At 37.6% G+C, this 27,993-nt stretch overlaps 2 protein-coding genes across 3 annotated transcripts in view; one reads left to right on the top strand and one right to left on the bottom strand.

The window, feature by feature from the left end:
- Window positions 1-135: 135 nt before the first annotated feature.
- Window positions 136-20,898, bottom strand: golga1 (golgin A1). 2 transcript variants are annotated; one of them, XM_079636438.1, is made up of 23 exons: window positions 20,670-20,898; window positions 19,732-20,013; window positions 17,232-17,322; window positions 16,445-16,519; window positions 13,287-13,417; window positions 13,048-13,176; window positions 12,631-12,800; window positions 10,051-10,162; window positions 8,880-8,975; window positions 8,338-8,463; window positions 8,155-8,250; window positions 7,196-7,291; window positions 7,024-7,119; window positions 6,007-6,159; window positions 5,818-5,913; window positions 5,359-5,448; window positions 5,159-5,261; window positions 4,685-4,845; window positions 4,444-4,599; window positions 3,470-3,529; window positions 3,118-3,372; window positions 2,207-2,293; window positions 136-1,704 (listed from the first exon to the last, which is right to left on the bottom strand). In XM_079636438.1, exons 2-23 carry the CDS (start codon window positions 19,855-19,857, stop codon window positions 1,627-1,629), a joined length of 2,583 nt encoding a protein of 860 aa, XP_079492564.1. In that variant the 5' UTR covers window positions 19,858-20,013; window positions 20,670-20,898; the 3' UTR covers window positions 136-1,626. The 2 variants fall into 2 exon arrangements, with proteins under 2 accessions (XP_079492564.1, XP_079492565.1); XM_079636439.1 differs by lacking the exon at window positions 16,445-16,519.
- Window positions 20,899-23,604: 2,706 nt separating this feature from the next.
- Window positions 23,605-27,993, top strand: part of LOC307011711 (multiple epidermal growth factor-like domains protein 9) — a 35,199-nt gene continuing 30,810 nt past the window's right edge. The window contains 1 exon segment of the mRNA XM_079637694.1: window positions 23,605-24,335. Coding sequence (XP_079493820.1) covers window positions 23,888-24,335 — 448 coding nt within the window. The 5' untranslated portion in view covers window positions 23,605-23,887.

Here is a 27,993-nt window from a genome sequence, read left to right as displayed (position 1 = left end):
GATCTGTTAGTTCTGCTCTAAAATGATTTAGAAAGGCTTTGTCTCATCACTTTCAGATCCACTATTAGAAGAAAAACACTAAAGTCAGCACGTGGTAACCACAAAGAAGTGCAAATGAGTCGTCTTTAGACTAAGTCACTGAGAAAGATTTCAATTTTTATCAAGTTTTGATATTCCTGACATACCATGAAGTGAAACCAAATTAAGGATGTAGTGGTATTTTGCTGAAAGCAGAGGCAATGGATACTGTCGTGATAGCTACAGTATCATAACATCAAAACAAACATGAACACGGTTGTAGAAAAGTGCATTATGGATCTTCCAATCTCATTCCTAACTGTTCACACACAGGGCATTGTATCTGCATTTTTCCAATGGAATTTCAGAGAACCTTAATTTACGGCAAAGCAAATGTTTTCAATCGGCTGATTCAAGCTTTACATAAAACAGAAATTCTTTGGGTTTCTTTTTCTAAAAACAGCAAACACGCGTTAAGCATCCCACAGATATATTCAATGCTGACTTCACCTATTATTACCAGAAGAGTCTGTCATTTAGAGTGGTTAACCTTACTGCTGATGCTCCTTAAAGTGTTAAAACACACAAAATTACATCGTTCTGACTGCAAAACACTGGCTCTGACCGAAAACGACTTAGTTTTCACAGGTAAAATGAAAAGATGTTTCTATTGACTTATTCTCAGAGAAATATAAATGCAGTTGACAGTATTTTAGCCTTGAACATTAAGGCTTTAAGTGTACTCAAATGCTTCAATATCCGCTCAAAACCAAAGTACAATCAAAGCATTCAGTTGTATAAGGCATGCATGCTTGTTTCCTCAGTCTGTGCATATATGCCTCTATATTACAGTTTCAAGCCCACAGTGAAAAATCTCATACACATACACACTCATGAACAGTATTGCGACTAATGCATGTATGATGACCAAAAAAAAACATAACTTAACTATCCACTGATTTATAAATCCTCTTCTCACTTATATACAGGTATTCATATATAAATACTTGTATGGAATGTACGTAATTGTAATTTACACATAAACAAGGCAGATTAAAGTAAGATGCTTCCACATATTCAAAATCACAACATTATATCTTATGACATCCCATTCCTGATTTTCACTGACGTCCAGTATTTGAAGGCCATATGAATGATTATTGTCTTCATGAGTACCAGTGAAATGGAGTAGAGGAATTGATTGAACACCAGCTCAAGCTCAGACTGGTGTTACAAAAAAGTAAATGAAAAAAAAGATTCCTTCTTGTGTTGAAAGATCTTCCTCAGTTGAAAGCGGATGTAACTACAGAGTACACGAGTTGAGACGGACGATGCCATATAACCATTACTTAAAAGATGAAACTCCCCAGGTCACAGAAAGATGATGTTCATAAAGCATTTGTTTTTAGTCCCTGCAATATTTGAGTGTAAAATGGACAGAGTTGTTTTTGTGTCCCGTTCTTTAAAGGGCATGAGCTACATAGGAACTGCTGAGGCGGAGATTGAAACTGCGGAGTCTGCAATTGTTCCCTTCGGACGTCAGTAGTTTCCTACCGAGATCATTCACCGTTCCCTCTTTCGCTTTTGTCTCAGAGAGGTTTTTGTCTCTCAGCTCAAACTTGAGGTTCCTGAGATGGAACGACGTATGATTCCTTTGGGTGTGGGCTTGGAACCAAACCACGACATCTGAAACACACACAACACATTAGACTCAAATAGTGCTTCTATCCTGTGAAAACACACACTATTCAGAAATATGGCCACCTCATTTGGTCAGAGAACAGGATATTTCAGAACGTGATAGGAATGCACTGCTATAGAATTCTATATATTTTTTTCCTTTTAATTTTTAATACCCATCTATTCACACACGCACACACACACCACAGAGTACCAGTGTACCACCGCGTGTAATGTAGCACAGTGATGTGTAGTGATTTCCAGCTGGGTTGAGTTATAAATACCTGCCAGCTGCTATTCCTGACCGTGTCACTGAGAGCTAATGGTTTGATTGGGTGCGGTGAGCCAGATATCCTGACCCACATTGTTATCTGCCTCAGCAGAGTGGCCTAGTTAGCTCAAGGGTCCGTAGGAGAACTCTGCCGGGTGTGATGATGGTTGAAAAGAAAGCAAGCTGACTTTCTACATGTCGTCCTCTATCATACTTAGACTTGTTTCTCTTACACACCTTGTACTCCAGTGTCTGTTTGAGCATGTCCTCTTCATCTTTTGTGAAATGCAGAAGTACTGAAACAGCTCTGATGAGCTGGAAAGCCTGAACAGAGAGAGAGAGAGAGAGAGAGAGAGAGAGAGAGAGAGAGAGGTAACATCTCATTCATTCAAGCATCACTTACAGGTACGCTAGTCCGGAGTTTAAAAATCAGTGATGCACATACTAACCGGATAATAAATATAGTAAATAATGTACGGAAAAACATTCATAGGACAACACAAGATGATTGGATGTACACTAAAACAGTTTGGGGTCAGTAAGAATTGTTAATGTTTTGAAAGATTGCTCTTATGCTCACCAAGGCTGCATTCATTTGATCAAAAATACAGTAAAAACAGTAATATAGTGACATTTTTAATATATTTTCAAATGCAATTTATTTCTTTGATGGCAAAGCTAAATTTTCACCAGCCATTACTCCAGTCTTCAGTGTCACATGATCTTTCAGAAACGAGCTTTTTAAAAGTTGAACTTCTTTTGACTTGAGCGCTGTGTTTTTATGTCGTGTCATGCACGAGACTGCAAAAAAAACGTGATCACAGCGGTTACATGTCCGACCAGCACGTTTACATTGGAACGGAAAAACACATTCTGTGTGAACAGCACCTTTGTGCTCAAGTAACATTTCTTATTATGATCACTGTTATTATAATTTGAGCATTTACCGTAAGTGAAATATAATCTTTTGTAAAATTATATAATGCCTTTACTGTCACTTTTGATCAAATTAATGCATTTTTGTTGAATAAAAGTACAAATGTATTTATTAATATATATATAAACTACTGACCCCAAACTTTAGAAAGGTAGTGTACATAGTTTTTTTTAAGTAATCTGAACAGGTCGGAAAGCGATCAAGCCCTCACCTCTGCCTCTCTGGATGACATGAACTTCAGCACCACGTGTTTGAGGTACTCAAAGTTGATCTCTCTTGTGTCCGTGAGGTCTGAACTGTTGGTGACTGTGGTGTTGGAGGTGATGGGCGGCAGGCCTGGGGTTTGAGGGAGTCCTGGAGCTAGGGTTGGAGCTGTGGTGGGCATCTGTGTCTCTGAGAGCATCTTATCGGCCGATCTCTCCTGGAGTCTCTCCCTCATCTCAGAGTCAGGATCTGGTTTCAGTTTCTGTTGCGTAAACACGCGAGGAAATGTTTGCTGACAGCTGACATGGACTGTGTTTCATACAGTACACTGACAAATGCATCTGGATAAACACACGTACCAGCTCTTTCTGTAGCGTCCTCTTCAGTTCTGCAAGCCTCTGCTGTAACTGCTTTATTGTCTGACAAAAAAAAAAAAAAACATGTATTAATGATTGGTGGACAATGAAACTAGACATACTAATTAAACATATAGGGAATTTTTTTATTTATCTTTTAAGACAAGTGCATTTTAAACCACTTAAAACATTCTCCAAATAACTAATATAATTAATTTAAATAATTGATTGTTGTAAAATATGTTCTCTGTATAATTATGCTCTTACACATAATTACAAGTTCATAATTAAAACATTTTTTAAAGTGTCCCTATTATGCCCATTTAAAGGCTCTTATGTTTTGGAGGTCTTCAATAAAATATTTAAATGCAAGGAAAATAAAAAATAAAATTATGATAATTTATTCAGCATCATCTATTTTCACAGTGTCAGAAAAGGTTTGATAAAGGATTCAGTCTCTCTAACTCCTTTCCGCACTAGCCTACTCTGCTCTGATTGGTCAGATGGCCCAGTCGGTTGGGATTGGTCGACCGCTTACAGCGCGTGTCAGAAATGAAACACCCATTACCATATCTGAATTTTAGCTCCGAATGCTTCCTCAGCACTTAAATACAGTGATACGAACAGTAACAATGGCGTAGGTTTTACCATATAAATTCCTCATCCTTTGGAAATGCATGTAACGTTAATTTGCTTTCGTAGCGCATAAAACAGACATTTTTGACATGTCAACAACACAAACCAAACTCTTTTTTTCAACACGAACCAGGCCTCAGCTACAATTACAGTGTTCAAGGTAGATGTAGTTTGCAAGCAGCAAGTTCGCTTTGCAGACCTTTTACCTTAACAAACAAACAGCTGGAGTACACACAACATGACAGCTAATATCCAAAAAGCATAATAGGGGCACTTTAAAATCTCTGCTCTTCTTCTTAGAACTTATATTAATTAATTTCAGTGCTTTTCTTTGCCCTCACCTTGTTTTTTTCAGCCAGTTGTTGCTCGAGGTCTTTATTGACCATTTGTAACTGGTCAAGATCACTTGCAGTAACCGTCCCGTTCAGCTCGCCATCACACTCGTCTGCGTGTGACTGTGCTGTTAATCTCAACACCTCACCCTCCAGATCAGACACCTGCCACACACAAAGAGATATGTCAATACAAAAACATCAAATTGGTACAGCAAGCAGCTCACGTGGGTAAAAAGCACACACTGACCTGGGACTGGTAAGAAGAGAGTTGCTGTGTTTGTGTGAGGACTTCCTGCTGCAGTGACGTCAGCTGAGAGGTGTGTTCTCGCTCTCTCTCCTCAGCCTCCGAACGACGAGACTCACACTCAGCCTGCAGAGAAGACAGACTGCTCCGGGCTGCCTTCAGCTCTGACACACACAATAAGAAACAGAAGCGTTTTAATGCTGACCATTATAAAGCACATTCTAAAGATGGTTCTTTTCTCACACTAATGGCCAGTTTAAATCATTTAAACAAAATTCTCACTGAACCAACCCATTAAATATGTCAAACCAGTTACTAAATTAACATCTGACTCACTCAGTGAACAACCTTACTTTTGGTCATGTCTGAATTTGAAATGAAATTAACTGAAGCTGTTTTGTGTTCTTAAGGTTTGAAAATCTTAGTATTATTATCAGAAGTTTAGTATACACTGCCAAAACACATCTGGTCCCTCACCTTCCTTCAACGCGTTTAGTTCTTCCTCCTTTGCCCCTAAATCCTGAGAAAGACGACATACTTCCTGTTCCGCCTTCTCAAGAGACTCTGTCATTTTGCTGACCTATAAAAGACAAGCAATAAATTACCGTAAGTAAAACAGGTGCATGACTTTATGAGTGAAATACATTATGCATATTTGAATATGCCAGTGAATTAACCTGCTGTTGGAGTTCTTCCCTCTGTTTTCTGGTTTCCTCCAGAGCTTTGGCAATTTCAACGCTGACCGTCTGTCTGCTGCTCAAATCCGCCTGTGACACAAACGGATACGTGTCACACAAATGCTATGCTGGTCAGTAACACGACTCAAGCTCACAAAATACCTCTCGAAACGTGCACAGTAGGACTGGGCGGTATGACTGCCTGGATGGTCAACCAGTAAGGGATTATGATGGACCGCTTTATAATATTAGCTGTACAGTCCGGTTTTAACTTACACTACCTTTCAAAAGTATGGGGGCAGTAAGATTTTTGTTTTTGTTTTTTAACTTTTATACGTTTATTCAGCAAAGATGCATTAAATTGATCAAAAGTTACAGTATTTACACATTTCTAACTTCTTTTGAACTTTCCATTCATTAAATAATCCTGAAAAAAAAAAAAATGCAGATGATTCTCACTCTACACTGGTCGAGTTCTGCTGTCAGTCTCTCTACAGTGCTGTCGATCTCAGCTTTGCTCTTCAACAGTGAGGCCTTTTCCTCCTCCAGCAACCGCTTGAGAGAAAGACAAACATCAGACAAACCTTTAATAATGTTCCCATGTTAAGTTCACGATGGTCAAAGAAACACGAGTGATGTGTTACGCACCAGGTTGTCCTGATGCTTGTTGACCTCGGTTTCTCTCTCTCTCTGTAGTGCGAGAAGTTCCTCCTCCAGCCTGGCTGTTTTCTCCAAGCCTCTCTGTCTCTGTGTCGAGACCTGCTGTTGTAGTCGCTCTCTCTCCTCCGACCACTCCACCTGCTATGGGACCAAAGGTCAAAACTCGAAGGGATTAACAATAAAGCTGACTTGTAAGACAAGACACTGAGCTGCCTGACAAGCCCATTTTATAATAACCCTAAACACATATTTTCCTTATTTAAAGCCCGGGACACACCAAGCCGACGATCGGCCGTTGGGCAACGTCGGACCGTTTTTGAGCGTCGCCCGACGTAGTTTTCCCGGTGTGTTCCGCACCGTTGGCTCTAATATCGAATCGGTGTCGGGCCGTCGGTGAAAGAGGGAACTCTGATTGGCTGTTCAGCTAAGTGAAGAGTAATATAAGAATAATAGCAAAACAACGAGCAAAGCAGTAAAAACGGTACAGATAGAAGGCTATTCTAATGTTACGTCATCTTACCTGAGTGTTACTTGGCGAATATTTCAATATTAACATGAGCAGAGTGGAATAAAGTAAATGTTTAGCAAGATTGATATTCAAAACGGTTACTGCTTTGTTTATGGTTTGTGTATCTGCAGCGTCCGTTTCCCTTTTTGAATGACGAATATATCTGCAGAAATAGACAGTTGTCTCATTTACACACAGGTGCAGAACGCGCATTCTAGCTGACAGTCGCCTGTAGGTCTTTCGGTGTGTTCAAGTGCAGTTTTTTCCCCCGACGCAGGCGACGCGAGGCGACAACACAGTCGGCTTTCATCAGCGCTAGCTCTTTGGCGTCGGTTTGGTGTGTCCCGGGGCTTAATGCTGCCGCCCCAGTAAGTATGACCGATCTCTGACAGAAGAGGGCGACATTTCAGCAAAAACAGTTGGTAGTAGTAACAAACTGATGGACGGAACTGAACAGGCTGTTGGGACGTGACTGGCTATTGACTGACATAATGTACCAGTTTTTCTGTGTGCGTTTCACTGTCTTCGAGTTGCTGTTGCAGACTCTTCATCTTCTCAGCGCAGTCAGCCAGCCTCTGCTCCAGTTCTGAGATCTGACAGAACACATTCAGATCGATCAGCCACGGTCATGTGATGTGTGGGTTGACTGGAGAATCGTAGTGCTCTCACCTGTTCGTCTGTCCTCTCTTTGTAAGCCCTGGACGAATCGTCTTTGTGCTTGACCAGAGTCTGCAGATCTGTGATGCTGGCTTTCTGTCGAGAGATCTGGGAACAAATGAGAAACAGGAATTCTCTCACTAATAGCTGTATGAAACAATACAGTATAGCACCACTAACAGTACAGTACAGTACAGTGGATCGGTTTGATTCACAAACCATAGATGTTTGACTCCATTCCAAAGGGTTTTTGCTAATTCAATTTGATTTAATCAACAATAAAATATGATTTGAATAATGATTCAATTTTGTATTTGGATACTTTAAATACATTCTACGTTACCGTTTAAAAGCAAGACTTTTTTAACATTATTCATACTTGACTTAATTGATCAAAAGTGAAAGTAAAGACATTTATAATGTTATAAAGATTTAAAATAAATGCTTTTCTTTTGAACTTTCGATTAATCTAAGAATCCTGGGGGAATTTTTTTTTTCACGGTTTCCACAAAAATATTAAACATCACAGCTGTTTTCAACAGTGATAATAATCAGAAACGTTTCTTGAGCACCATATAATAATGATTTCTGAAGGATCATGTGACACTGAAGACTGCAGTAATGATGCTGAAAATTCAGCTTTGGAATCACAGGAATTAATTACATTTGAAAATATATATTCAATAAATTGCAATAATATTTCAAATAGTCCTGTTTTTACTTTTTTTTAATCAAATTAATGCTTCTATCAAAAACATTTTAAGAGGTAGTGTATAAAGTGTCATTAAAATAGTACAATAACAAATACAAAGTAAAGATGTAACATTTAAGGAAACACATTAACAGGCTATTTTTTTAGTTTTTTTCAAGATTGTACTTATTTAAAATTACTTTTCCTGGCCTGAAAATCATAATTTTAAAAGCGACATGTAATAATGTAGAGCAGCGAATAAGGTTCGATGCGGGGTTACCTGAGCTTCCAGTGAACTGACTGCTGTGGTGTGATTGGTTCTCGTCTCCAGTAACTGACCTCTGGCCTCCTCTAACCTCTGCTCTAATGCAGACTTCTAAACACACACAAGCAAAACATGCGGATATTAGATGACTGAAACTGCAGTAAGATGAAAGGCATGAATAAACACGTGTCCTCTGACCTCTTTCAGCAGATCCTGTAGGTGTTCATCCTGAGAGTAGTTTGCTTCTAGTCTCCTCTCTAAGGAGGCGGCCTTCTCCTGCAGATCAGCCAACAGACGCTCTCGCTCCTCCTCGGTCACTGCAACCTGACCAATCACAGTATGGTATGAAGAGTTACACCAAAGTGACAAAGAAATAGAGAGTTGCATATAGGTCAATCCATTCACAGACACTATATTTATATAACTTGGCATCAGGGCTTAGGAACAGGACATATTTTTGGGTCCAAAAACAGCTATGCAGTGCAAGGAAAGAGAATAAAGGAAGCACAAGGGTGTCAAGATGCATTGTTTAAACTAGCTTTACTTTGACACTCTGTCTAAAAAACCCCAAATAAAATGGATCGGGATGGAAAGCAGACACCGTATATAGTTTATTCTGATGTAATTTTATAACCTACAGGTTTTGATTGGATGCCATTCACATGTGAGTCTGAATGATTTATCACATTCTCAGATTTACATTATTAGTATCAAGGAATTCTTTGTCGAGTCAATCAGACCTTGTTCTTGTGCTGCTCATGCTGGAGCTTTAGCTTATTGTGTTCAGACTGGAGATGCTCCATTGATTTCTCATGTGCATTTGCATTGCTTTGTGCCTGGAAAGCAAAAGAAACAATAGAATGTGGAAATAATTTTTATCATACCATTCAATCAAAATTGAAAACATTGAAAAACATATTCCAGTATCTTTAAACAGACATTGACTGTTTCCCCAGGAGTGTATGGTTACGTCAGGAACCATTTATGCAAGTTAAAGCAAGGGTTTAAATATTTATACAACAGATTATTTTAAAGTTTCTTTATATATATAAATGTAATACATTATCAGCTTTTAGTCAAGGATTGTCACAATGCAATTATTGCTTGATATTTATACAAAATAATTATACAAGAGATGTAAACTGTCAGCAATAAAATAAAGAACAAACAAGCAATAGAAGAAAGAAAAATAATAAAATGTGAAAATATTGGAAAAAATTCAGTAATTGGTAAAAAAAAAAAAAAAAAAAAGATTTCTTCTTTAAAGTGTTTGTACATCCAAAAATTCCCATAATTTACTCACCCACAAGCCATTCTAGGTGTGTATGACTTTCTTCTTTAAGCAAAACACAATTGGAGTGATATATCCTGGCTCTTCCAAGCTTTATAATGGGAGTGAAAATAACCGTTGCGTCAGGTCAAAGGTCACTCTTCAACCAGAACTAGACTCTGGTGCGGCCGTTACCGGAAGCCAGTGATTATAGTGTATAGAGTTATAAATATGGATATTTCTCTTAACGCATCGCTTAGCTTTAGAAGGCCTTTATTAACCCCCTGGAGCCATATGGATTACTTTAATGATGGATGGATGCACTTTTCGAGTTCAAAAACTTTTTAATCTACCAGTAACTCTGATTGTGTTTGGCTGAAAGAAGAAATTCAAAATACACCTAGGATGGCTCGAGGGTGAGTAAATCATGGGGTAATTTTCAAATTTTGGGTACTAAACCTTTAAGCTCACCATAAGCAATGTTATAACACTGCTATAAATGCATAAATATAATGTATAAATAAAAGTGAAAAATGAAAACACTTATATGGGAGTGGTGACTATATGCTCCCAAAAGTAACCTTCTTGGCTTCTGAGTGTCATCTGTGTTGATGAAGAGCTGAAAGTTGTCAAGTGCCCACCTTCTGGAAATCCTGTGAGACCTGCTGGATGAGCTGCTGTAACTCCTGCTCTCTCCTCTCCAGATCCACAACCCTCCTCTCAGCCTCCGCTCTCTCACTCAACAACTCATCCCTGAGAGAGACAGCCAGACACAATTATAAATAAATAAGCAACCTCCACAGATGTACAGAATCATCCGGCTGCAATCGCTTTTTCAGAAGGAAGCCTTTAAAGTGGTTATTTGTTTAATGAATATTTGAACACTTTTTGAAACATTTCATCCTGTTAGGAATGAAGAGTAGGAATGAATCAGGGTGATTGACTAGATGACCTAGATTTGAAATCTTCAAAATTATATTTATGTTGAGAATGCCATATTCTGTTCCATTTTGTTGCCCGGCTTATGAACATTTTGTGGTTTTGCACACCCTTACATTGGCTATGTTCACATGCACAACTTTTGTTTCAATCAAACTGAATTCTTTCCGGTTGATGAATCTGAATGAAGTGTTTACATGAATGCTAAACGTGTGATCGGGTTGATGTGAGCGTTTATATGTCACATGCTTCAAATCAGATTCGATTTTTTGACATGTGCACTAGGGGTGGGAATCTTTTACCATCTCACGATTCAATTCGATTCCGATTCTTGAAGCCACGATTCGATTCAAAATCGATTTTCGATTCAAAAAGATTTTCGATTCAAAACGATTCGATTTTATCCATAATGTTTTCTAATCGGGTTTCTGATCATGATCTACTCTCATCTGCTTTGCTATACAGAATGACAAACGGAGACATTAAAGTGTCTTTTTCACATTTATTAAGTTCAATTCTCAGGGAAGTGCCTTTTATAAAAAACATCGTCTGGTTCTCAAAATAAGTTGGAAAACAAAAAATAAAGTGCTTCTTCATAATACAAAATAATTGAAAATAGATGCATTTCCCAGGAAAGTTGCAGTTTAACACAAATATCATGTAGAACACAACCGGTGAAGACAAAAAAACATCTACTCAGACTCAGTAACTTAAAGAATAACACGTTATGAAAATAAAGTGCTTCTTTCAAAATTAAAAATAGTACCCCTAAGCTACCTGGCGATGAAGCAGCGATAGACCGAGTTTTTTTTTTTTTTTTGCCCTCTCGGAGTTGGCAGGGAGTTTCGTAAGCACTGCAGTGTGTGTTGGTCTGCAGCTGGCGGCTGACTGTACGTTCACACCGCCGCCGACTTGAGCTGCAAAAAACCTATAGCCGCCCTGTCAAGGACAGGGAATCTTGTTTACGCTTTGGCCGCTCTGACGTAGCAGCATTCACAATGTAAACAGAAAAAACAAGCAATGCATTCGGCAGTTTAGGATATCGCACAAGATTTGTCAACACAGAAAACATTTCATCACTGGAGAGTTTTTTTTCCCGACACCATCGTATTAATTGATTTTGATTAATATGCGTGAGGGAGAGAGAGAGCAGACAGCGCTCGAGTGAGTGCGCGCGCGCGGCCGGGGCTCTCTCTCGCTCTCTCTCTGCTCGTTCTTATATATGCCCTGTCAAGCGCGCCCTGCAAACTGACAGGACTTAAAAACCAGCCCGGTCTCACCCCAAAACGTCACATACTGACGCGTCTTGACCATTCGGCAACATACGACGAAAAAGGTACCCTTTAACGTCCATATGAGACGCAGACATAAGCGCACCAGCAGCGCCCTCTAGCGGTACCCTACCGCATACCTAAACCCAACCATTCCCGAATCGTCACATATGGACGTTAAAGGGTACCCTTTTCGTCGTATGTTGCCGAATGGTCAAGACGCGTCAGTATGTGACGTTTTGGGGTGAGACTGTGTTACAAAAACACATGCAAATGATACGCTTTCACTCTATGATGGTTAAACTGTGCAATTAATAATTTTTTCGTTGCAAATGAGAATCTAGATTCTTCTGTGAATCGATTTTTTTGCACACCCCTAATGTGCACACTGCAAGAATAGATCGAGTTTCCCGCTGTTTGTGTATAATAACCACTCATACATCAGTTCTTTATTTGCTTTAAACAGCAGATTTTATATTTATCCATTTCTGGTCATAATTTGGAGACAATGACACATGAACCGCTGTGTCGTGCTGTTTATATTAATCACGCAGTAAAAATGCCGTCTGTGGATGGGAATCTGAAACAAGGACTGGTGGGACGTTGTCCTGCTCCACTTCACAGACGCTGAGTGAAAGGAGAATTTTAGAATGACAGGACACTCATTTATAAGACACTTTATTCAACAGGAACAACAGCTCGTTCCGCGCGTCATACGTCATTACGCCATTTCAACGTCATTGCACATGCGCAGTCCTTTCAGTTTTGGTTTTCAATCCAATCAAGTGTTTACATGTCCTCTCGATCGGATTAGAAAAGGAATAAACCACCCCTTAAAATCGGAACGAAATTTCATTCGGATCGAGCTCGTTTTTGAGCCGTCAATCTGATCACTAACGGATTATTTGGTTGCATGTAAACGTAGCCATTGATCTATGATAAAATGAAGTCAAACCTTATTTTACATTCTCACAATTTGGAAGTCAAGTTCTCCTGTGCTTCCTCACACACCTTTGAGTCTGTAGCTGTGAGTTGATCCTGCACATCTCCTCGTGTTCCTCTCCCAGCTCGTACAGCTTGTCTTGGGTTTGGCTCAGGGTCAGTCTCGCTGTGTTCAGCTCCTCTCCTCTCAATCTGAGCTCTTTCTCCCGATGACTCAGCTGTTCCTCTCGCTTCAGCAGCTGCAGAAGAAATGCACACTAAACAGTTTGTTCTTGTTGTCTATTGCAATGAATATGAGCTACTCTAGTCTTGAGTTTTCTGACCCGGCTTGGCATTAGATAAAATATTCTTTAAACTTGGATATGCATCAGTGTAAAAATGATTGTTGAATTTAAAAATGTAGGAAGATGTGTATAATTTTTCGAAACTATGTATTTTCTGCTATATACAACTAATGAAAGAATACACAAGGTTGACTGTGCTGACCATATGTTTGACTTTAGCCAGTTCCTGCTGTTGAAAGCCCTCCAGCTCATCCAGATCATCTCTCTTCTGGAACAGAGTTAAACTCTGCTCTGTCATCTCGTCTAACCGAGCGGTCAGTGACAACTTCTCCTGTTTGAGAGAAAGAGATCAAAGCAATTATGAATTATTAGGATATTAGATGTGAATTCCAAAACAATAATTAGAGCGACTTTATCCAATACGTCACAAAGCATCTTAACCTGCTCCAGTGAAGCCAGCTTTTCCATCCACTCCTGGTCCTTCTTCTCTAACGCTAAGGCCATTCCTTCCGCCATCTTGGCTCTGTTAGACTGAAAAACTTCGTTCTGGTCCTGAAGTTTGCGCATGGATGCTGGATGAAAACAAAAACAAGTCGAAAGCTTACATTTTTCCGAAATCCTTCTTAGAGAAATAATCCAGATCATTGTCAACATAATGCCTATGGGCCGCATCTGTGGCAAACAGTCCGTTTTTCACACACTATTTTTTACAGTTAATACACTTATAATGGAAGCTTAGCAGAAAAGAGGTCTGTAGGGTTAAGCAGAAATTTGCAGCTCGTATCTTTGTTAAAGCACATAATTATTCAGCAATCGAAATGTTTGAAAGTAACCCGGGAATATTCCGGTGTCCAGCTTTAAACAGACATAACATTATAACTCAGTGGTTAAGTGTTATCGCAGATGGTAATGTTAGACATATGTAAAGTAAATGTGTTACATATCAATACATAATGTATTAAAGGGCACCTATTATGGAATTTTGAAATGTACCTTTCATGTAGTGTGTAACATAGATCTAAGTGAACAAAAACATCCTGCAAAGTTTGAAATATGAAACTGCACCGTATATAAAGTTATTGTCTTTCAAAAGTAAGAGTCGACTCTGAGTCATTTTTATGAATCGTTAGAAGACCGAAGCTTTTTCTCTGACTAGATGACGTCAACTTAGTTATTTGAATACGATGCGCCCACTTATTGCGCTCCAAGGCCAGGGAAAATATCATGGCGACGAGACGCTGTGTTCTGAAGTGCGACTCAAAAGCAAACTTTTTTCATCTGCCCAAGGAGGAGCATTTGAAGACTAAGTGGCTACAATTAATATATACAACTATACCACAGAAGTATAGTCCGAGCCTTGTGCTTTGCTCGCGCCATTTTCAAGACGATTGCTTTACCAACTTAAATGCAATCAAACTTGGATTCGCTGATATTGAAGGAAGGTTCAGTTCCAAGTGTTTTTGCATCAGCTTCCTCCTCCGTATCACAACCTGTAAGTGTTATTAATAATTGTTGCTTTTATGTTTTATGTAGCATGCTTAATTATTATTTTGTTTGTTGTGTAAGCACCGTTTAGCTTCTAGGTCTTCAATGACAATTGTATTGAGATATGTGAAGTGTTTGTCGTTGTTTTCGGAGTTGTCTTAAAGAATAGAGTAATACCTCGTAGTAACGTAACTACATTTTTTTATTTTTTATTTTTGTAAAAACGTTATGTTTATGCATCGGGCTAATGCAAACAAAGACTGATTGTGCTTTTACAATGTGAACTCTGGGCTATGCTCGCTAACATAACATTACATTCTTTATCTTATTTTTAGTTTTTTACTACAAACTACAAAGCAGTGGACAATAATCATTATTATAACACAATTTAATTGATAAAAGCATCATTGTACTCCGTGTTAAACTATAAGTATTATCTATGTAAACACTGCTGGGTCATCTGACCAATCAACGCAGATTAGCGTCGCGCAAAGGAGGGGTTTGAAAAATGAGTCGTTGAACGATTCATTTGGGAGTCGGTGAGCAAATCAGGTAAAAATAAATGCATATTATACGACAACAAAAGTGTTTTTTGTCATTGCATGCATGTAAAACTGTTGTTGGGGACTCCCCTTTGTTAGTGTTGCATTAAATGTTATTAGAGACAAACATACACACTTAAATGAAAAGAACAACAACATTGCTTAATTTCCAGACGTCCTTGGTAGTAAAGCTGTAAAAACACATTGTTAGTACGTGCATTTATTTTTATTCAATTGTTTTATTCAATTTATTCTATTCAGTGCATTTATCCTCTTAATTTGGGTCTATAAATGGGGCCTGTGCTTTCAGATCATGATATTTACGAGCGAAACAGCATCTTATAATACCTTGTTATAGGCACAATCTACAATTGCTGAAAAAATCATGTCATAAAAAGTGGCAAAGGACTTTTCTCTATAGATTTCACCTTTAAAACTCAGATGCCATGACCTGAAAGGCACATATTTCCTAGGCACTGACAACTCCCAAAGCAAGAGGTTTCAGGTTAAAGTCAAACTCCACCAACAGCATTTGTGGCATATTATTGAATAATTTACCAAAAATACTCAGACTAATCCCTCAGCCTTTTTAAGCAAAGAAAAAAAAAAACACTAAGGGAATTGCATGATTACAGTAACAAATGGTGTTATATTAATATATTGTTGTTATAGTTTATTAATTTGTTTTTATTACTATTATTATTAATGACTAGCGTGATATAATCACTTACTGACCATATCTTTGTAAAGTTACATTAGATGTTATCTACTTTTCCATTGTTTTTTTAATGTAAACATGTGTTAGATGGATGGGTTTGACCACGCTCGCATCTCGCATCGTTTGCAGCGTCTCACGCGTGACGCGGCGTTCTAAAAAAGCAGCGCTCAAGGTAAAAAAAGATCTCTAGACTCGTCATTTTCTCAATTACATTTCCATGCGTCTCGTGTTTTTCACAGCTAAAGATGTTCTGTGTGAACTGGCCCTTAGTAGTCACTAGTCACGTGTCATCTTATTTACTGTAACCCTCCTAAGCTATTCGTTTTTAATGTACACTCACTGTTGAGTGCGTTTACTCCAAGGATGTGTTGTAGTATTGCCCCTTCATGTTGTGTGTTTTCTGCATTGTAATTGTATTTTTGTGACAAATTATGTAACAAAAAGTCATTTTTATAGTCTCCCATTGATGTCTATGAATTTTTTTAAATATTTTTTTAATACATTTTTAAAAATCATTAAACCCACCCACAGTAGTTTAAAGTCATTAAACCCACCCCACAAATAATTTTCTGTGGTAATGTTCATGATTGCAAATGCTGTTAATAGAGCTCAACTTAATAGAATCCATGCCAAGAGGTTTGGGATAAAACAATTGATATAAAACAAGTGAATAATCCATTTATTTTTTTGGCTTCTGATCAAGAACCAACCTTACTTGTCTATAAGTTGATCGTGTATAGCCAAGAATGCATGTTCGTGTTAAAGCATTGGATGAACAAATGGGAAAGGAGTAGAGGAGAGAAAGCCAAAAAAGAAGGAAGAGGTGAAAATGGGAGGAAAAGAACGGTACGTACAATCCTGATACTTCTCTAATGCAATCTCAAGCTTCTCCTTGGTCTTCTGCATTAGCCGAAGCTGCTCAGCGTAGTCTAGGGTTGGGGAATGGGATACCGACACACACAAACACACGACCGGAGGGAGGCAGAGGAGGATGAGGGGGGGAGGATCACGGGTAGGGAAGGGGGGGGGGGGGGGGGACAAAAACAGGGACGAGAAAACAAAGGGATAAACATGATTGAGAAGATAAACAAATGGAGGGAAAAACAGAATGATTTTCTGAGATGAGAAAACCAAACTGACTGTGAGGCTGTGCAATGACAGCTACCTTTCACTGCTGACCTTTGACCTTTAAACTAATACATCATCCCTTATCAGGTCAATAATGCAATCATCTTATCTAGCACAGCTCATTTAGGGTTAAAGGAGTTTCTAGATGAGGCTATGTGTAACTGCATACCATGGCAGGCTGATAGTGAGAGCCAGGTATCTATTATTCATGCTGATTTTTCCAGTCATTTGCATTCATTGACTGGTTTGCTCTGCGATGAATGAGGCAAATCTGTCAAATTTTACGTTGCTTTAAACAGTTCCGTTGTGGCTAAAAGGTATAAAAGGTTTAAAGGTATCCGAATATACACTGAAATAGATAAGACCATGTAAGAGTTGCAGGTGAGAGGAGTGTAAAATAACAGCCTGCATCTTAGATTTTTGTCACGAATGGCCTTTCGTATTTGTTCCCCTCTTTCGGTCTCTTTCTCCTGTTGTGTTCACATGAGTTTCACTGTATTGTGTTGACGATACCTGAGAGTTTGGCCTCCAGCTTTCGTATCTGATCGTTTCTGCGCTGAATCTGAGAAGAGGCGTCATCTCTGGAGCTGCTGCCATCAGACGCCTGAAAGAGCAAGATATAGATGAAGAGACATTTATCATCCTAATAGCACCGTAGAAATAGACTAGGAATGCATCAATATTATAGTAGTAATACTGTGAAAATAAAACCTGTAGCTGTAGTTTGCCTTTTTTGGCCAAATAATTGTAAATATTTCCTCATATTTGGTGGTTTAATTGAATTTGCCTACTGTATATCATATAATATTTAAATATTATATCATATCAAGCATAGTAAAAAAACGAAATAAGGTATAATCTCTCCCCTTTAAAGGACTTTAGTGAATAATAACACCATCCCATTTACTAATGCTTATTATTATTATTTATGGTTTTACCATTTAATACTGATTACCGATTATATATTATTTATAGTATGTTTTAGTATTATTCCAAATGTTATGGCCAATAACTGATAAATGTCTAATATTACATTTTTTATAGTATTGTGTGTAAAATGTAACAAAACACACTAAAAATAAAATTTAAAATACAAGTGAATGTAAGCAGCAAACAAAATTTGTGTGTATATATGTATGTATGTATGTATATATAATTATAATTATATATACACACATACACACTTTTTTAAACATTGATCATATATATAATTTAAACGGTTTTAAACATTGTACTGTATATACTGTATATAGTACAGTAAGAAAATATGATATTTATTTTGAGATTTGCTAAAGATTACATTTAGCAATGGAAATGAGCATGAACAATTAAATATACAAATTAGACAATTAATTTGAAAAATGCAAAACACTATTATCTGAAAAAACAATAATTGCACATCCTTCATAAGAACTATATAATTAAAAAAGGAGAAACCCTTAAACTGAGCACACAAGCAGAATCATTTAGGCGTTTACTATAATAATTAAAACATTTGAATTGTCCTTGGGGTCCAAACCCATCAGTTTCTCTCGAATAAAACACTTTTAATGGAGGCTTTGATTTGGACTCTCATTCTCCATCAAGCCTGCCGCTTTAATTATTCAGGGCGAAAGACAACCTGATCCTAACCCTGAGTGTGTTGCCATTAATTGCTAGAGGACAAGAGTGTCATGTTACACTGGTTAGTCAAAGCATGTGATATTATTTAGCACTTTCTATAACATCACTGGTTTGCCAAGCACCATAGCGCAGCCCTCTAGTACTAACCTTAGACACACTAGCAGGTTCCTCACGTAGAGCAGTGTGCAAACACAGCCGGAACACAGTCATATGACTTACTCTAGAATAGATACTGTGGATAAGCCAGTCATTTGAAACAGGAATAACTATCATGCGGTTTTACTAGGGCCGTTCTGCTTTTGCAATAGGAAATATGTAGGTATTTATTGTCCACCAAATTAAAAATGTGTCAGCTGGTACTTTACAGCTGGTTTTGGTTTAGAATTAAAAACAATTTCACAATAATATTTGTACTTAACTAGACATTGTATTTTTCACCATACAGACAAGCCTAAGAGAAACATACTATAGGCATTAGGTTAATGCATAATTATTTCAATTTGATCCAAAATCAGAATAAGCCAAGAATATACCCTTCATAAGTTTTGTGTCAGTAAGAGTTTTTGGTTACACTTTATTGTAAGGTGTCCTCGTTACTGTGTAATTATATATGGTATTTATATAATATTTATAATATATAAATATTATAATTATTAGGTATTGAGCAATATTAATTCACAACATGTACTTATTATAGGATTAGGGTTAGTTTGAGGGTTAGTTGCATGTAATTATGCACAATTTACTGTTATTACTATGCAAGTACATGTAACATACGTAACGACACTGTAAAATAGTGTTACCGTTTTTCTATTATAAAAATAAATACTTTCATTCAACAAGGATGCATTCTATTGATCAAAAATGACAATAAAGACAATGTTACAAAAGATTTCTATTTCAAATAAATGCTGTTGTTTTGAACTTACTATTCATGAAAGTATCTTAAAGAAAGTATCACAGTCTTCACAATAAAAACAAGCAGTATTAAACATATATAATATTAAATATTGCTAATAAGAAGAAATCTGCATATTAGAATGATTTCCGAAGGATCATGTGACACTGAAGACTGGAGTAATGATGCTGAAAATTCAGCTTTGCCATTACAGGAATACATAATATTTTAAAATATATTAAAATAGAAATGTGTTATTTTAAATTGTAATAATATCTCACAAATTACATTATAACTACTTTTACTGTATTTATTAACAAATAAATTTAGCTTTGGTGAGCATAAGATACTTTTTTCACAAAAATAAATTTTATATATATATATATATATTGTTTTTGTTGCAACAGACCAAGCAACTTAATTGGTCTAAACACCACAAAGGTTTATAATTGCATGATGAAGATATGAGAAAAAAGAGAAAGATCTACTCACAAAGTCATCCCCTGAATCTGCGCCCACAGAAGTGATGGACTCTTTGCTCATGGAGCGAGGGATGCGGCCTGAACGAGGGGCAGCGGCGCCTTCCTCTGCCAGCTTCTTCTTCAACTTTGCAAACATCTCAGTAGCGTAGATGTAGCCTACAGCCGTGTGTGTGTGAAGCAATGTTTTGAATGACTCTCTCTCGGGACGCTTTAGGGTGTTCGTATTGCAGAACGGGTTATATCCACGACATACGCAGAACTCATTCTGGGGTTACTCTCTGCTGCCTTGACTCTGTGGAGACAATCACAACACTAGAATTACATTAGCAGAAGAAATCCACTACACTAACTAATACAATCAAACAAGGCCTTTAAACAGCAGATACTTTTCTGAATAAAATGAGTCTCTTGTGCTTTGAAACCTGCACTCTAAGAGTGAATTGTTTAGTATACAACACTGTCTAGTGTGCATCTGTGCCTGTGTATTATGATGATACACCTGTTTATCTAGTTACTGACATATCAAAATAGTACTACACTTATATTGATACTCGACTTAATAATTATTTAAAGCAGATGCATTGTTTTCAAGCAAGACATCGGCAATACAGTAGAGTTAAATACAAATATTAAATCATAAAACCCAATTCTGCTGCGGCTCAATGTTTTAGAATAGACTACATAAGCAAAAAGACTCAATGTTGACTTTGCTTGATATGCTACATTGTAGTAAGCTAACCAGTGTCAGGTTTAATAATGACACGTAAGCTTGATGTCAAAACCGTTCACCCATCACATGCTGACAGTGCATGACAACATCTAATTAAAACTGTCAAATAAAAAACGTAAAGCGGATAAATAAGAGATAAATAGTAAACAGAGCTAGCTGATGTTAGCTCTCGTGCATCTTCCTTACTAAACCAACAAAATATACAAGCGTGAACCTACCGTAACACCTCCATAAACTCTGAAAGAACTGATGTTTATTGTGACGGAAGTGCACGTTTAACGCAAATGTCTTTTTCCAGTCATTACATCTGTGTGTGCTGTTTTTTGTCGGGGCTAGCAACTGGCTAACTAACTTCACCACGTAATCTCCAGTCACCAGAATTCTGATGACGTTCCAGGAACAACTTGGCGATTGTGCCCCGCGCTGATTGGACGACCACAGCAGAGAGGCGTGGCTACATGTTCGGGTGATTTTATGTCAAACATGAAAGCTGTCAGATGTAGCACGCACTAGCAGCATTGCTAAATTAGACGTATAATATTATTCAAAACTTATAATGACACATTCATGTATTTACACTTTGTTTAGATTATTATAAAAATGATTAAAACAATAATTATTGATTGTACGATTTAAATAGCCTACTGATACCTACACTCTGATGTTCTGCAACAATGAACGATTTTTACACATTACATTTGTGTTAAATGCATAAAAAATGCCCAATGAAGACCCCTGCTGTAAATCACTTTGTTATGAATATAATATTGAATATATGAATCTAAATCTAAAGAAGAGAGCAATTAAATTCCTATATAAAATATAATATATGAATGTATAGGGGAATTATCAAAAAACTCACTTTTAATATACAATGTCTGGAAAGACCATATGAATTTACAGGTGACTTTGCATCTAAACACTAATAACAGCATTTCATACAAACCTCAAATGACAGTAATAAACAAAAGAGGGAAAGATAATAAAACAAGAAAGGATCTATTTATTTATTTATAAATAAGACATTCAAGATCTCTAGATGAGAGCTGATGTTTTTTTTTGTTTTTTTTTGACAGCTTACGGTTGTGTATTTGCATACTCCGCACCATGTCCTTTAAAATGATTCTCATGTGGGTTGTGTAATCATGTGGATTGTTTTGGCCCTCATACTGTATCTCTTGTTGGCCCATGCATGCCTGTTACACATAAGTATTGTGAGAACAGGTGTTTCTGTTAACATTGTGCATAATTTACAATGCCATTTGGAACTATTTTCATTGTTTTATTATAATAATCACAATTATTAAATTGTGAAACAAATAAAAGTAGTTTCAATCAAGGACAAAAAGGTTTATAAATAGTCATTTGTTCGGAGAATCAATATTTCAAAAAAACCACGTAGGCCTATTATTGTGTCCCAATTCTCAATACGTATATTGAATTTCAATAGGCTATCCTTGTTTTATAAATGATCTAAAATCTAAAGGTAAAAACCTAAACATTGAAATAGGTGGCCTATAACTACACATTAAGTGACAGTATGTACATAACTAGAAATAGCCTCCCACCATCACCCCCTACCCCTTCACCCACATTTTTGTTTTTTTTCGTATTGAAGATTCATGTCAAAAGCAATCTCTGGTTACCTCAGCAACATTTACACTGGCCGACTCCAAAAGAAAGCCAGTTTATAAAGGATCCCACTCACCATGGACATCACCTGTTCTTCCCCCTGCCCTCTGGGAAGAGATACGGGCTAATCAAAGCAAAAACTAACAGATTAAAAAAGGTTTGTCCCACAGGCAGTCAAATGCAAATTTCCCCCTTTCACTTCCAAATACTATGGTGCAATAAACCTGCCTCTCGGACTGGTACAATACCCCCACCTTCCCCCTTCCCCAACCAACACACTCCAGATTTGCACTTCATTGACATGTTGTTATATTGACACAGAACACACAGAACACACACACACACACACACACACACACACACACACACACACACACACACACACACACACACACACACACACACACACACACACACACACACACACACACACACACACACACACACACACATACACACACACACACACACACACACACACACACACACACACACACACACACACACACACACACACACACACACACACACACACACATCCCGTATTGTTACAGCACTATAATGTTTTTTTGCACAAAGTATACCTCACTGTCTTATATTTATTCTTTTTATATTTTTGCCAATCCTTGTGAGCTGTGCCAATCCTTTCGTTGTTTTAATGACAACAACAATAAAGATATTCTATATTCTATATTCTATTCTATTCTATTCTATTCTATTCTATTCTATTCTATTCTATTCTATTCTATTCTATTCTATTCTATTCTATTCTATTCTGTCTCCACCTGTACAATGTCACAGCTCACTGCCAGAGCCCCAGGTGTTCGTCCACACATGCGTGAGATGTCCATATGGATGTTGGCCTTCACCTTGATGAGGTCTCAAAACAGCAGGGATGAGGGTGAGGCGTAAAGGAAGCTCTGTTTTAAAACTCTGTTTAGAACGCTGGCATTCCAATCCATGTAGAACAATTGCACCTCTCCATCTTACCAGTATAGCCTATGGATGGCTAAGGATAGTGTCACATGCACCACAGAGTTGTTCCTCATTCTTTTGCACAACCAGAAGATGGTGCTGCTGATGATAATAACCTGACAGTGCTTGGCAACTGAAATCAACCCAGAGCTACAAATACCACCACCACCACCACTACCACATAAATAAATAAATAAATAAATAAACAAACAAATAAATAAAATTATAATAAAATATAAAATAATTAACTGGGGTCAGTGTGGTGTGTATAATAATCCCTTTAGAGTTTAGACAACCTTATAATGCCAATAATTTAATTGCTCATGCGTACACAGAAGTAGAATTGCTAAACAAATTATTTTGTTTTGAAAGTCCTTAAATATTTTGGAACGTGTTTTCCTCTTTTTTTCTCCACGGCTGATTCAACAATAGGCTGTAAAATTAAAATATTGTAATGATCGCCTGACTGCGTGAACCAGCCAGCGAGGTTTCGATGCGCCTCATTTGAACCAATCAGACGCCTCACCGTATATCAAGCGGTGAGAAAAACCACACATCTCACTTCAGCGGTTATCTCATTCTGCATTCTGATTGGTCAGTGCGTGTGCCACTCTATTGCGCTTCGCTCCTACTACAGGTCGGTGCGGACCAAACACCTTGCAGTCGGTTCAGAGCCATTGACAAAAAAGGGGGTCTCTCTCGGATATGGTGGAGTAGGCTACATCGGGGCGGCTTGGAAACCACCTGGTTTGGAATAACCCGATGGAAATTGGAGGACGGGGGCATTGCGAAGTCCGTCTCGAGGAGGTTTTCATGGAGCGTTGAGATTATGTGGTGGCTTGCCTTAATGATGTTTACATCTCCGGCTTTCCCATTCATCGTGTTTATGTGCATGGGGTTATCCGAAGCGGTTCATTCCTACGATGCGCTGCCGTTAGTACTGAGGAAATCTCGTGCTATCGCAGAAGAGCATCCAGATACGAGCGCGAACGAGTTTCCAGGGTACCGGCTCGGTATTGTCGCATTGACACCAGCGCCCACGATCACGTCCGCCAGAAAACCGATAAATGTCGCCGCACCAGCAGCCACCATTAAACCACCAACAACGGACCCCACCACCACCCCATCCCTGTCTAATCCCAGCTACATGGCCGCGTTTGCTCGGAGGAAGCTCAGCTCTGTTGAAACGCAGATGAAAGAAACGCAGATCTCTGATAATAAAGCAGACAGATCAGGCATCGTGCCCGATTTTAGCACAACCTCTGACAATTCTCAAGGTGAGTTCAAATGGATTGCGAAACAACTGAATACCAACATTTAGAAATTATTAATGACAACAGAAATGCTATTAAGATGACAATATTCTTATTAAGCATGCATAGTAGGCCTTTATCGAATCAGTGCGAACATCAGGCCTTTCCTGCTCCATAATCATGTAGCCTACTGTAAACCACCATCATTCCTGCAGTCCGCCTCTCAGAAATCACTTCATTAGCAGTCATAGCCATGCAACATTATATATTGATGAGGTATCGATAGCACGCTCACCTCACTCTAGACTATCTGTCTGTCTGCTATCTATCTATCTATCTATCTATCTATCTATCTATCTATCTATCTATCTATCTATCTATCTATCTATCTATCTATCTATCTATCTATCTATCATAATGTCCACATTTATCATTCCATGCATCTGAATGCATTGATTTTGCCTTTATTTTGTTTACATATCATTATTATGTAACAGACTCTTATGATGTCTAACTGGCCTATCCATTGATATAATATGGCAAATCATATTATAATGTGCCCATACAGGCTCTTTATTGATTGAACTGTGGGGTATTTGTCCTAACTAGCTAGTAGTTGTCTGTCTGTCCTGACTTTAACCTTTCAGTATGAAGCGATTCAGGAGCTGTGCTTTATCAGTTAAAGGACATCAGCCAGTATTTCCAGTAGTACTTCCAACTGGGATATGATCAATGTTAACATTTGTATTAGAATGGTCTTTTTTGTGTGTGTGTGTGTTGCTTGCTTGTAGCTGTTAAGAAAGAAGGACTGCAGATTATCCATTGTGTGTGTAAAATAACCAGGTCACACTGTTAATGAGACTTATGTCTACATAAATCTTGCATTTACATAGTCGTTTGGGTGCACCAATTGTTCATATGGAAATATCTATAGACTTGGCCTACTTTTCCATAATAATGCTAAATCCCCAAGACAACACAACTGACAGTTACCACCAGCGCACTGATAAAAGGGTTATTGACCCCAGTGATTTTACACTGCATAGGCTTAGATGTTTAGACATTTAGAAACCTTTACTCACTTTCAAAAGAACAAGAGGGGGGACAAAGAAGAGCTGCTGGATCACAGAGGGGTGTTTCTGCATAAGGACATTGGCTAAATTTGGCTAATATAGTGCAACCACATTCCCAAACAAAATGCAAGAAATGATACCGAACCGAATGAAAAATAAATAAATAATACATTTTCAACAGGCAACATGTACCACAGATGTTTAACCCTTATGGCCTGTCATTGTGATTAGACATTCCACAGCTATTGTTCCTTATGGCGAGGTTATAATCGGGAGACAATGTCCACAAAAGCAAAGACTGTCTAAGCCTGCCGTTATTAGGACACAGGAAGTGCAAGGGAAGCCCTTCACATAACAGAACCTCTGCAGGGCCTGAGAAAGTGCATGGGCTAGAAATTGAGAGTGGACAGGACACTAAATACTTCCATTTAGATTGATATACAACAGGCATCTTGTAAAGGTATCCAACAATGTTCAGAAGGCATTTATGACTGAGCTTGGGCAAATTCAGAATTTTAAGACTCTTTTTTTTCCATTCAAGAGTTATAATTTTTAACTTAATCGGCCACACAAATTGAACGTTGAACTGGATTTTTAAAAAATGGCATTGAGAGGAATTTATTGAATTCACATTCAAATTAGTCCAAAACAAAGAGATGGTCAAGAAGAAATACGATCCTGTAAAGTATCCTGTAAAAAAAGTTATGTTTTTAAATTAACTTTCTATAAGAAATTAAAATCATACAGCATAGCCTAATCGTTAATATTTTTTCTGTATGAACCATGTTATCATACACAAAACATATGGAGTATTTCCAGAAACAGATTTTATACATCATATCATCTGTTTCTGGAAATCCTCCATATGTTTTGTGGGTATAATACTCCCTATGTTATGAAATACTCCATATGTTTTTATTGTGTATATTGTGTAAAAAATGCTGCTGCAATTCGTTTTCACAACTTAACAACTTCCCTGAACAATTTGTTTAACACCACAACATTTTAAGTTGTGATAATTGCAACAATAATTTTTTATATAATGGTGTTATTTTAGTATTAATAATTTATACTGTGTATTAATATTTTGAATTGTTTATTTTTTTTTAGAGTATTAGTAATTTTGTTATTTGCTTTTGTAATTCTTATTTATTTACTTAATATTTCTATTCATCTTTAGTTTATTTTTTATTTACGTTTTAGTAATTTTATAATTTTAGTACTTTAACTTAAACTTACATTTCATTTCAGTTAGTTGCCAGGAAATACCAGGGCAACATTTCTAATTTTCATTTTATTTATAGTATTAACATAATTTTATTTCAGCTGTATTTCAATCAATGAAAAAAAAAAAGGTTTTATTTTTAGTTAACAATAAGAACATATTTACTGTTTGTAAATTAAATAGTTTAAATTAAATTAATTTGTCTCTGGAAATTTCCGTTTTGTGTGTGATGGGTCGTTCATACAGAAAGATGAATTTGTTATTGAAAACTTCAACAAGATGCAATTTCTTTTCATTTTAATTTAAAAGGCGTTCTTCTTCAAACAAAAGGTGATACCCTTCTGAATGTTGCACAACCCTATAAAATACATCTGTTGGTTTTACTAATCCAGATGCATTTGCAGTAGTCAGAGCTTTCCTCTTATAGGACTTTAGCTAGAGGGGCATCTGAAATATTCTAATGGAAACAGATAAATCCTTTATGATGAGTATGATTTTAGAGGTGAGCGGGTTTGACCTACATGCTAGCAGCTGTGCATTAGATGGCCCAGTGAACTCTCTTTACCCCCTACATTTGATTCAAGTGTGCCAGAGTGGGATGAGTGCCATTCCCACTGGAACTAATGTGCAGAAGAATATGTTTGTCCCGACTCTTTCACACTGACACCTTTGTCATGTGTTCTTTCTTTTGTTGTCTGACACCCAGTGTCCGTCTTGTCTTTTAGCTTCATATAACATCGAACGACCCCTATTCAACGGCACCCTTCTTCACAGTAAACGACGATTAGTTCATGTTTTTATTTACTTGATGGTTCATTATCGTGTCACGTCTGAGGTCAATAAAGCATTTACCTCACATCAAAGGTTCATCCTCTCAGATGCTTCAGTTGTAAGCGCACTGTCATATTTAATCATTTCATGATTTTGTCATAAAGCGATGAGTCTGGTCGGCAGCCTCATTTACATGGATGTATGCATAATCTGTCGGACTGGGATCTGTAAGCTTCTTATCCGCACCCTCCACAGCCCCCCTCAGGAGCAGAAGGTGTTTACGTACACACTCCACAGCTCCGTGTGTTAGAAGGTGTGTCTGTCGGTGCATACAAATGATGCTTTTCCCTTTCGGCAGGTGCCCCTCTGTGTGACCTAGCGCAGTAAATCTGCTAAAATGGGATCTTGGGGATGAAGGCATGAGAGAGTCACAGAAAGACGCCTGGTTTCTTAATGGAGTTCATTGATCTGTCATATTAGACTGCAGAATGAACATGCCATTGTTAATGTTATTGGTAACATTACATTGACTATGTTCTAAATAGATGTTTGAGTGCTTTGATTATTGTGTTGTTAGGCTATATGTACACAACCGTTCAAAAGTCTGGGGACA

The sequence above is a fragment of the Phoxinus phoxinus genome (assembly GCF_949152265.1).
Source record: "Phoxinus phoxinus genome assembly, chromosome: 15".
NCBI lineage: Eukaryota > Metazoa > Chordata > Actinopteri > Cypriniformes > Leuciscidae > Phoxinus > Phoxinus phoxinus.
The sequence above is the reverse complement of the archived record's forward strand: the minus strand, read 5'-3'. Positions and strand labels throughout refer to the sequence as shown.